Source organism: Octopus bimaculoides, chromosome 17, assembly GCF_001194135.2.
Source record: "Octopus bimaculoides isolate UCB-OBI-ISO-001 chromosome 17, ASM119413v2, whole genome shotgun sequence".
In the NCBI taxonomy this organism is placed as follows: domain Eukaryota; kingdom Metazoa; phylum Mollusca; class Cephalopoda; order Octopoda; family Octopodidae; genus Octopus; species Octopus bimaculoides.
In genome coordinates this window covers 29,214,838-29,227,686 of record NC_068997.1, presented here as the reverse complement: position 1 = coordinate 29,227,686, position 12,849 = coordinate 29,214,838, and the positions used below count along the sequence as shown (strand labels likewise).

At 34.4% G+C, this 12,849-nt stretch overlaps 1 protein-coding gene across 1 annotated transcript in view; it reads right to left on the bottom strand.

Annotated features, from left to right (window-relative positions):
* Positions 1–12,849, bottom strand: part of LOC106878380 (CLIP-associating protein 1) — a 156,455-nt gene that overhangs the window by 21,457 nt on the left and 122,149 nt on the right. Inside the window, exons 25-30 of the mRNA XM_052974145.1 lie at positions 9,985–10,095; positions 8,294–8,335; positions 6,070–6,173; positions 5,664–5,727; positions 4,170–4,333; positions 2,320–2,398 (exon numbers count right to left, since the gene is read on the bottom strand). Coding sequence (XP_052830105.1) covers positions 2,320–2,398; positions 4,170–4,333; positions 5,664–5,727; positions 6,070–6,173; positions 8,294–8,335; positions 9,985–10,095 — 564 coding nt within the window. The remainder of the gene's footprint in view (positions 1–2,319; positions 2,399–4,169; positions 4,334–5,663; positions 5,728–6,069; positions 6,174–8,293; positions 8,336–9,984; positions 10,096–12,849) is intronic.

Sequence of the window (12,849 nt, the reverse complement as noted above, 5' to 3'; positions counted from 1 at the left end):
CACACATATACATACACACAAACACATACATACACACAAACACACATACATACACACAAACACACATACATACACACAAACACACATATACATACACACAAACATACATATACATACACACAAACATATACATACACACAAACACACATATACATACACAAACACACACAAACACAAACACACACAAACACACACACATATATATACATACACACACATATATTGTAACATAATTGCCAACCAAGTGTGGCGTCCTATACAGGAGTGCTGCTGACGTTTATAGCCCCAGGAAGACTTCTCTTCCGTCATAAGCCAGCTGGAAGAGATGTCTGCCTGGGGCTATGAATGTCAGTAGCACTCCCCTGTACAGGATGCCACACTTGGTTGGCAATTATGCTATAATTCCATATTGCCACTGTTTATATCAGGCTCAGATTTAATATATAGTGTGTGTGTGTGTGTGTGTGTGTGTGTGTGTGTGTGTGTGTGTGTGTGTGTGTGTGTGTGTACACACACACACACACACACACACACACACACACACAGAGAGAGAGAGAGAGACTGCTTGTAGCATATTTTTAGGAAAAAAAAGGTAGAGGGATAAATAGCAAATTATTTGTTGCCCACTCATTCACATCAAACATGGGAAAGAGTATCAAATATCAGAAATGGCTTATATATAAAGAGGATTTCTGAGATAAGTTACAAATGTCCAGTAAGTAGATCAGAGAAAATAAATTACCTCAAACTGAGTAACCAAAGATACCTCTTGAGAATGGTAAAGCTTTAGACAACTAACAGCCAAACTAACTTAATAGCAAAAGCATATTTTAGAGTATTTCAGTGTATTCCAATGTGAAGCATACATATTGTATATCTCAGTAATTAATAATATTGGGATAACTTGAATAAGATCATTGGATAGTGTATGAGAAGATGCAATTTTGAGACCTATTATGCCTAATCCATTATCAAACATCAAAGGAACAAGAAGAGAAAAGAATGACAGAACCACAACATCAATGACATAATTTTTAGAGGAAGATAAGAAAAAAAAAAAAATTAAAAGTATAAAAGATTAAATTATCAAAACAAAAAAAAAAACATAACTCACTCACCACGGAAACAGAAAAAGAAAAACAAAAGGGGTGGAATTAAGCAACAGAAGATGCAAGGGGGTAATGGGTTGAACAAATGGTGCATTTAGCCACACCTTGTTGACATGATTGCAAAGGTGTTGCAGTAGAGAATGGCCAGCAACACTTGCTACAACAGCCACCCCACTTTACAGGGTTTATTTCTCAGACAGGCCACAGTTATCACAAGGAAATCAGCAGTGCAGGGTCCAAGAATATGAAGCTTTGATGGCAACCAGCACAAGCCTGTCTTCAATTATCAACTTAATGCATGGGGATGCACAATTTAAATTAACTAATATTTATACTCTGAAAACAAAAATACAAAACTTGAAATAATCTCTTGTAGCAGACGAGTTTCTGCAGCCTTCTAACATGCAATGTGGAAGAGTAGGAAGTAGAATATTACAATGGAAACAGATTCCATCGAATCTCTGTAATTAGAGTCTTCCTCACCATTTAAACATTTCATGAGTTCACTCCTCCTGTGCACCTTCTACATACAAAGTTTTCCTTTTGTCAGACAGCCTGTCCTCCCATCACACCTCCTAACCACTTATAATTTACATAAGCTACAATATAATGGAATTCATACAAACATTTTATTCTTTTAGCATATCAAGCAGGGCTATTTCTGAGAACAGAAGAGTCTCATTTTCTTTCCTTTGCAACATTTACTTGAGGCTTCCTGCTTCTAAGTATGGAAGAGCATCCACTTATGGGAACTGTGCAACATAACTGGTTATTTTTTTTCTGTTTTTGTGTTTGCTAGATGACAAAGAAACATTGTGACACCTGTCCAACCCTGGTCAGCATGGCAAAACTCATGTGAAATAATAATGCAAAAAGAACAATTACAATTCTATCGAGATTGACATAAAAAAAGGAGGGTTCTGAAACCACAAAGCTGTAGGGACACACAAACACTGACTTTTATTGCTTCTCTTGAAACTGTTAGAAATTGAACTTAGACGCAGAAAATATCAGCGTATAACTGACATTATTTACAACTCCTTGACCAAGTACAAGAATGAAAATGATGAGTGTGTGTGTGTGTGTGTGTGTGTGTGTACACACACACACAAAAGAAAACAAGAGCTATGATAGTCAATAGCACTTGTAGGATATTAACAAGAGAGACAAACAAGAAATGGAGTGAATGGATAGAAATAGCTAAAAATACCTTAAGGTTTGGTGATTGTGTTTGGTCAATACAAAACCTGGTAGCTATACTAAATTGTAGGCTGCAAGGAAAACATTCCCTGAAAGAAAGAAAGAAAGAAAAAAATCATTATTCATTATTCAGAAGTTAAAATGAAAATTATTTCATGTCTATAATTCTCATTTTCTGTCACAGCTATTTATTGTACTGAGCAGCTTTGAAGATTTTATATACTTTTTTTTTTTTTGTTCTTCCTTTGTCCCATCCCTGTTTATTGTACTCCCTTTACTATGTCGTTAAATCTTCAGGATTTATTCAACAGGTTGAAAAGCAGTGCTTCACGGGATGTTTGTAATACACCAGCTACTCACAACAAACAAATGCGTAACAAGGGTTTTTGGAGCATGAAGCTCATAGTTTTGAATTCAACCATGTCACCTTGTTGAGTTCTTGGACAAAGTACCTTTGTTCACTTCACTTCGACCTGTCAACTCAAAATCATAATTAAGGCAGGAAGTATTTTCAAATTTAATTAACATTTATCAAATAGACTTGGGAAACATCTGCTAATGTAATTTTAGAAGCCATTTAATTATTAGCCTGCCCATCATTGTCAATGATGGCTAAGGACATCAGCAAAGAGAAGACGACGGAATACAGTCTGTCCAGCTGTGGTCAATCAATCCAAAGTATGTTCACAAGGCTCAACTGCATGTAGGGCACTGGGTAGTCAGCTGGGGCTGAAGGCAAGAAATTGGCTCTAGACTTGCACAGTTCATGTTCCCTTCATGCCCCCTACATTCATGTTCTGTAGGTTCAGCTTTATCAGGCTGGGCAGTCTAGTGTTTGGGTTTCCCATTTAATAAAATGTACTTCACTATCTAACTGCACACACTTCTCACTGTACAAACAAAGTTGTCAATTCCAAATCCAATTATCATTTTAAACTTAATTTCATTAAAAACATACATGATTTAATGTGAAATTAATTTAACAAAATACCCCAAATATTTGAAGTGGCCTGAATTATTAAAATAGCTCATTACCAGGAATTCTCCCTCACCAAATATTAATGCTCAGAATTTCAAACTGGTAAGAAAAATACTGTTCTCCTTTAATACTATCTCCAAGTCTAGAAGAGTTTTTCAAAAGTTATAGGGACTAACTCTTCACTCTCAGTTGATGTTTCATTTAAAACAGTGAAAAATTGCCCAAACCCTAAAAAGTGCAGGCCATGTGAATATAGAATTCACTTCATAACCACAGAGTGTTATCTCACAGCATGTCTTCTACTGTAGCTTCAGGCCAACCAATGACTTATAAATGGAATTAGCAAACGGAAACTGCATGGAAGCCTATCATCTGCTTGTGTATGCATGTGAATGTATGCATTCTACATCTTCACAAACCATTTAAGCAAAAATGGTGATTTTTTTAAATGTCCCCTACAAACAAATTATCCTGAAGTTCTGCAGTTGTGAAGAAGAATGTAATTTTTAAAATCCCTTACTTGAAAAAACAAGTAAAGCTTGACAACAGAAAGGGCACCCAGCTATACAAAAAATGCCTCAATAATAAGTATTCAAACAACTCATGCCAACATGGAATGCCAGTACTGCCTGACTGGCCCCTGTGCCAGTGGCCCGTAAAAGCACTCACTACACTCTTGGAGTGGTTGGCATTAGGAAGGGCATCCAACTGTAGAAACCTTGCCAAATAAAATTGGAGCCTGGCTTACCAGTCCTCAGTCAAACTGTCCAACCCATGCCAGCATGGAAAGCAGACATTAAACAATGATGGTGATGATGATGAATGAATCTTAGATGCATAACACTGCTGTATGAAGTAGCAGGAATCATTTCATATCTTACCTGACAGTTTCTAATGCTTTTTGTATTTTAGTTTGAATTGATCCAAGTACATCAGTACCAGTCTTATTCAGAAGTTTGGTAAGCAATATGTTGAGCCAGTCATTCAATTCAGTTGTGTGCACAGTAATCAACAGCACAAGAATATCGAGAAATATACTGAGAACCTGCAGTGAAAAAAAAAAAAAAAAAAAAAAATGTAAACAGAACTGTAATTAACCCTTTCGTTACCAACCTGGCTGAAACCGGTTCTGGCTCTGTAGTACAAATGTCTTGTTTTCCTAAGTTTTGAATTATAATCTTCCACCAAACCTTAGTCACAATTTATGTTCTTAACATTAACTGAATGATCACTAAGTTTATTTTACTAAATTCTTTGTTATATTTAAAATTAATTGAAAGAAACACATATCTCAACAGAAATATGGTAAGAAAAGGTTTAAAACATAAAAGAGAAAGAATTCTTAACCCTTTTGATACCAACCTGGCTGTGACCACTTCTGATTCCCTAGTACAAATGTCTTGTTTTCATAAGTTCTGAATTAAAATCTTCCAAACCTTAGTCACAATTTATGTTCCTGACACTAGCTGAATGATAACTAAGTTATTTTACTAAATTCTTTGTTATATTTAAAGTAATTAAAAGAAACACAGAGCATCTCAAAATAAATACAGTAACGAAAGGGTTAAATCAAAAAGATTTCTTACACAAGCAAAAAGATTCAAGACTATAAACGATTGGAAAATGTGAATTGTAATGGTCATTTCTTTTTTTTTTTTTTTAAAGGTTTTAATTAAATTAGAAGACCAGAGGCATGATATTCTACATTATTTTACAAAATGAACGCTCTCGCATTTAAACCGGCCCAAATATTTTATCTGTTTTATGTTTAACCCTTTAATATTTAAACCAAAATATTCTCCCTGTTTTATGTTCAAACTAAGTAGATCCAGCCTTGCCCATCTACCCTATAATATCAATCTAAGAATAAAACAATCATATCATTGATATCTTGAAGCTATGGAATAATGCATGGTTAATTCAAAACGATGTAAATAAACAAGCATTACATTTGACAAAGAAATATGAATGCTTAAAGGGCTAAACCACCCATATTAGGTCTCTCACACCTACCCTACAATGTCCTTCTAAAAAAAAAACAATCACATTATCAAAACCTCAGAGCTACAAGATAATGCAGGATTAATTGAAAAGGATGCGAATAAATAAGCATTACATTTGATAGAGAAATCTGAATATTAAAAGGTTGAAACAAGGATGGGACCAACACTGATCCAGGGAAGCTGAGAGGACAGGGACATTACAGGTTAAGAGGAGATTGGGGTTTGATGGAAGAGGGCAAAGAGGGAGAAATGAGTGTTGAGGTGATGAGGTTGTGTGGAAAGGATGGTGAGAAGCCATAAGGAGAGAGAATGGTGACAGAAAGGGACAAACAGAATGCAGATTAAATAATAATGATAATAAGAGTATCTTACTTTGTTGCTTGGATCATGGAACATGCGAGTAAATATTTCTGTCACCTTCCTTAATTCCACTCGACTGAAATAAACATTGGAAAAATATATTTCAATTAAAATCTCATACAAAAAATTCATTCTGAAAGCTTCAAATACTTTTACAGACAATAGTATGCTAATACTTGCTTTGAGACATTACATTACCTTAAAAATACAAAAATCAATATCAAAACTTTCCTTAATTTTCATCTCTGACAAAAACAAAAAATTTGATTTGTTGAAGCTTGTTCTCATTGCCCTAGGTACCACTTAACAGAAGCAATCAGAACAATTTTCAAAAGGATGAATTTTGTAGTCAAATTTTAATGATTGACCCAAGGTGAAGGAGATGGAACTAAAAAGCCCAAGCTACACTTGTACTCACTTAAGAACACGTGCACCCAATAACACATTCTTCAATCCATAAAGGCCTTCTTTGCGTTCAGTATGAGAGCTGCTTGATAAGCTTCGAATGATTTCATAAATATCCTGTGAAATAATAATTAAAAGATACCCTGTCATTATTACATCTTTACAATATGTGTCTATGATGGAGGAAAAAAAAAAAAGAATGAAACTGCAACACAATAAAAAATGAGGTGGGTGATTTATAAACATCAAAAACTGAAAAAAGCCACAATCAAATAAACTAAACAACTAAAAGCTTTTCAATGTAAAACGTTGCAGCCTTCCAGTGCGTTGGGGTGGGGGGGTGAAGATGGGAGACAAAAAAAAAATGTCAATTAGGAAACAAAATGATAATTTACTTTTGAATTTTCATTTTCCGATTTTAATAACTCCAAGTACACAGGTGTGATAAGATTAAGAGTAGCTATCTTAACACATTAATCTCACTTATAATCTTCACTTTAAATGTTGAAAAATATATAAATTAAGCAATTCATGCTGTGTTCTTTTAAAAAAATTAAGATTATATTTTTTTAAAAAAGGGGGGGGGGATTTTACAGTATTGTAACCAAAAACTCTTCAGAAACATTGAAACAGCAGAAGTAAAAAATAATTAATGAATACATAAATAAGCTTTAATTGACTGAAATCACATTAAAAAAATTTTTTTTAATTTTAATTTCTTTTTGGTTTCAGATTTTGGCACAAGGCCAGCAATTTCAGGGGAGGAGGTAAATCAATTACATTGAGCCCAGTGTGCAACTAGTACTTATTTTATCAACCTCTGGAAGGATGAAAGGCAAAGTCAACCATGGCAGAATTTGAACTCAGAACATAAAGACAGACGAAATGCTGTTAAGCATTCTACCCAGCACAGTAATGATTCTGCCAGCTCACCACTTTTTCATTTCTTACAGTCATAAAAGACAATTTTGAAATCATGACATAAAAATTAGATTCATAGTCCAAATTCTCCAGTCTTTGCTTTATACTTTTGGTAAAAGTCTGTTACTGTATAAGCCCTAATCTAGGTGACCGTTATGTAAAGTGTCAGACCCAATTCAAGGTGAAATACTTCATGCTAGGAAGGGAATCCATTCATCGAAATGAAAACATCTACACTTACAGCAGACCCATCCAACCCATGCTAGCAAGGAGACACATGTGGCTGTGTGCACTCAAATATGAATTATAGTTAACTAGGCTAGACAAAAATGTCCATCACTTTAACAGTGTTAGTAGATGCAAATGAACAAGAAATACGACTAGTTATGGCTTTCAACTACTCTCATGAAAACACTACTGGGAGAAATTAGTATGGATCGGGCTTTCACCAAGTTTGTGATACATGCTAGCTCTTATTATTATTACTTATAAGTGATCACAGGTGATTAATAGCCAACGATGATGTGTCATTCTTATAACATTAATTAATGAGAGTACTAACGACATGATGATATGAATTGAGCTATCTGCAACATAAATGCATATCATCCAATCTGCAGGTTTATGGCATGTTCAATAAGAACTGGTCCAACATCTCCAGATAATGCTTCTAAATAATTAAATCAATATTTTCAAGTTGGTTTTTTGGGAAACTCAATTCTCCAGTAAAGCTATTTCCATTTTGTTTTAACCATTATGATCAACAAGAGATGACAATTCACCAATTAGCAAAAGCTAATTGGCAACAATTGTAGAAATACACTGAACTGCCATTTTGTGATTATTCCCAGTATGTGAGGGACATTGATTTAAGGGTTTTAGAATTCAGAATCTGTTTAATTGAATCCCTGAGAATAAAAGCTGCCAAAATTCAAACTGAATAATGTAACGATCTCCATCAATTTGATTCAAATGAATGCATTTCTTTATCATCATTTGCATGTATGCATACATCTTGATGCATATGCATGCATTCCTTCATAGTGCCTAAGCTCTAGCATGAACATACATATTGCTTGGCTAAATTAATTTTCTTTTTTTTTATATATATCATTGAAGCAAAGCATGAAAAATAATGATTTTTCTTTTTTTTTTCTTTTTTTTGGTGGACCCCCATCTAAAAAATATTGATTTTGGACAGAGAAAATAATGAAAAATACTGTCCAGTACAAGCAGGCATGCAAAATAACCAAATAACATATTCAGAAAGCTAAGAAAGAAAATAGTAAAAGTCCAATCTTCACAAAGAACGTTACCTGCTCATTTGCACTAGAATCTTTGCTTTGCGAATCTCCTCTCTCCAGTAAAGAAAGCAAGGAATATCAACAAATTGTTAGTTTGTCTGAGAAACAGTTGCTATTGTTAAATTACATATAAATTAAGGAGAAAAAAATAGACAAAATGCAAAATTGAAAAGGAAAATGTGCCCATAGTTAAAATAAACTAACATACCATTTCGCCAACTTATGTATCATATAATAGAATGTGTGTGAGAAAGTAATTCAGTAAAAGTATTAAGAAACCAGAAATGCACTGTGAACTTATTACTTCTTGACTTAACAGACATCCAATCCGAGATTTGCAAAGGTAGATTGGTGGCACATTTGGGGAGATCTTTTGGTTAGATTTGAATTTTATGAATACGCACATGAGAAATAGAATTCTAAAGTTCACAATGACAAAAGTTAAAAAAAAAAAAATCTGTCAGGTTGTTGTTGCTATATATATTTCAAAAACATTATTTACGGAAGAATTATCCAGGAAAACTTAAAAGGAGGCCAGAAATGGCAAATGCTGGGCCTCTTAATGTTTGAAAGGAGGGGAAAAGAGACACAAAAACAAACAAAACTACGAGGGTGAGTCGAAAAGTAATGCCATTTTGTTTAGGACAGGTATAATTACCAATACAGGAACATGTATCGTACATCAAAATGAAGCTGGTCCTCTGTGGATCACATCCCTACTTCTCAACATAGTCACCGTTTCTCTCAATAGCAATGTTCCAGCTTTGAATGAGAGCATGTATCCCTGCCCTGTAAAATTCTGTTGACTGTTCTTTGAGCCACTTCTTCACTACAAAATCAAAGAGACAACACCTTCTTTAGAAGGCTCGTAACAGGTGATGAAACAGTTGGGTTCATCATTATGAATTGGAACCAAAGGGGCAGTCAATGGAATGGCGCCACTCTACGATCACCACCTCCGAAAAAGTTCAAGATGCAAAAGTCAGCTGGAAAAATCATGGTGACTGTCTTTTGGGATGCTCAAGGTGTCATTCTGGTCGATTTCTTGCCAAAAGGAAAAATAAACTCATAAGCTTCATTTTGATGTATGATACATGTTCCTGTGTTGGTAATTATACCTGTCCTAAACAAAATGGCATTACTTTTTGACTCACCCTCGTAAATACTGAAAGAGAAGGATTTTGAGAAAATAAGAAACCGAAAATGGTTTTATAAACAAAACCAGCTATTTCAAAGTAGAGGATGATAATCGTCAAATCTCAACCACAAGTGAGATTTGAAGATTTAAATTGGTTATTACTGCAGAATTTTTTGTTTCAAATATATTCATATGAGTATTACTATTCTTCTGAAGAGTTCCATATTTTGTCTCTAATGGTGTACACTTCATTGCAATTGAAATAAAATAAAATTATTTATACCTAGTTACCTGCTGCTCAATTATTTCCATTTTCAGGCAATAAATAATCAAGAAGATAAATATTGCTGAAGAATGTTTACCTTCTTTTTAATGACTGGTGGGAAAAAAAAACAGAAACTGCAAATAAAACAATTTTTTGAGATGTGTTCACAGACACATTTCAGTGAATTAGAATTAAATCTATTCAGGAAGTTTACAAAATTTTTGTGATAATTTTGAAATTAAGCTGTAAAAAGGAAGAGTGGCTTTAAAGAGAAAATGTAAGCAGCTAAGTGGTACTTACCTCTGATGTACGGCCATAAGAACTGAAGGAACGCTCTGAGCAAAGACTTGAAGTTTCACTGCCAGCATCATCAGAATCGTAACTCTCATACCTTTTGCGTAGAGATGATTGCTGTTGGAATATAAAAGACTATATAAAGTTAATTAATAAATTCCAGAAATAAGTAAATCATTAGCAATAACTGTGAAAATAAAAGACAAATTGATAGAACATACTAGGATTAAGTAGGGGTTTTGAATACTTGGTTGGTATCATATGGATTTCTTTTTGATGAGAGTGATGTGTCAGTGTATGGATGTCAGTATGTAGCATGGGGGGGGGGGTGAGATGCACAGCCTGTGCAGCATGGTGGGGTGTGTGGTGTACATTATGAATGACAGAAGGTGCATGTGATATGCATGCATGAGAGTATGGTGACATTAAATGATGGAAGGGAAGCATACAGTGTGAGGGAGCAGAGCACGAAGGCAAGGACATCCCATATGCAGTGCATCACATATACCAAATTGTACACTGGGACCAGCACGATGGGTAGATGGGGGCAGTGATGTATGCCATACAAAACGGGTTTATCGATGATGGATGGGGGGGGGGATATGTTAGGTATTAATGTGTAATGTGTGTTTGCATGTGGGAGGAGGAGTCGGTGTATGTTGGATGCAGAATGTAGTAGAGATGTGTTGTGTATGTAGTGCTCTATATGCACCACAAGACACAAGTGTGATTGCTGTCTGTAACGCAGGGTATATTGTGGTGAGAAGAAGTTGAAGGAGTTATACCAGTTGGAAACAGAGTTTAAAGAGCTGAATTCTAAAACATAAGTTGCATAGCAAGCACTATTAATAAAGAAATAAATCAGAAAATTTTAAAATAAACAAAAGTAAATAAATTGCATACAAATGAGAGAAAATGGAAGCTGTAGTTCATTAAAGGAAGAATGTAACTGCACATATGGATGGAGTTTGGTGAGATAGATTTATAATGTTTCATATTAGTTGGACAAAGAGTACAACAATACACAGATTATAAAGCATAATTATTAAGTTGCATAGCAGGCACCATTAATGCAGAAATAGATGAGAAATTTTAAAAAAGACGGACAAAAATAAACAAAACATGGAATTAAAGGTTACATATGAATCCTTCTTCGTTATGAAAGTAGGTTTGCATTAAAAAGATATGAACATATTAAATTAAATAAAAAAAGAAAAATACTGTCAGCTGTCGTTCAAGACTGAGTATGGTTTGGTAACAAGTACCAGGATGTTAGGGATTGTTTAGGGTACCAATGTAGTTGTGAGATGACAGACTACATCTTGTCCATCCCCACCCTTTGAACTAGCTTGATTGGGGTAGAAAGAGGTGGGTGGCAGTGAGAACTGAACCAGCACATGACTGATGCTCGTGCCATTTGAGTAAACTAAAGTAATGTGAAATGAAATGCCTTGCTCAAGGACGCAGCATGCCACCTTCTTCAGGATATGAACCCATGACTGTGGTTATAAGCTAAACATCCTAACCACTAAGCCATGCATAGTCACACTATAACAAATAAACCAATATTCCATCAACTCCCACCCTGCCATTACTTTTACTAGTTGAACTACTAATATGAACAAAAGACTTGACTTGAATCAGAGCATAGAACTGTCCTAAGAAACCCAACTACTTTTCCATAAAAAAAAAAAAAAAACCCCAAATTTACTTGATTTCTAAAAGTTAACTGCTTTTGAGGTCGAACACAACATTGCAGGTGTTACTAAATTAATTAGCAACTGACAAACATCTCACCTAGATATGTACAACTTAACATTTAAAATTAATCCTGTTTGCAAACATTTACATGCATACCAAGTGCTTCAACAAAAGGCAACATGCAACAGATTAAATGTTTAAACCATGCTTCACGTATGTTCCATCTGGTACATGCAAACACACTTTTCATAAAGAATGTACAGCATGAGTATGCAAACATGAAAACCTGTATAATTTAATGTATTTTCATTTGCTTTTAACTTAAATACTGAGCAAAATTCTTAATGTTGTTATAATTGCTGCAGTTTTATTTTTAGTAAACGTCTATTTTTCCCATATACATAGATAGATTTACTGTTTTTGAGCAAAATTCTGATGGCTAGAAAAGTAAACGTAGTTTAGAAGACAGATTGAACAGCAAAACAAATCATTTTATTCCTCAACCAAGCAGAAAATATAGAAGGGCATCAAGCTGAAAAGCATTCTCTCCATTTCTGTCAATCACTCTCATATATTGCTTAAATATAAACAAAGATTTAGTAACTATAAGATGAAGCACTGCGTAGAGTCATAAAATTATATATTAGTAGTTGAATAATTAAGATGTGAAAGCTACTTTTAGGAAAGGTGGTTAGTATTACAATAGCATTAGTATGACTGAATATTTTGTAGAGAAATGGAAACAAATGAAAATTTGTCTTGATATAAATGAATTAAGGGCATGGAAGTAAGGAAAATGGCCAGATACCACCATTGAAACTTGCTTAAGAAATTGAAAACACAAAGATTAGCTGATGTTAGGCATTGATTTTTTAAAATTTATTTAGCTTAAAGAAAAAGGAATCAACATCAAAACCCTTTTCTTCTTCCTTATCTCTACATCAATGAGATACTTGCTGCCACATCCAATAAGACCTGTTCTTTGGCAGATGCCATAATCCTTCATTCGTTCCTACCTTTCCTTGAGCATGCAGCACACACACACATGCGCTTTACAAATCACATATTAAACCTACATTCGTTCCATAAACAAAGATCTTTGAGAGCATCCTCTGATGTGGTTATACAAATCTTGTCTCTTAACATTGAAAAAAAAAAAAAAAAAAAAAA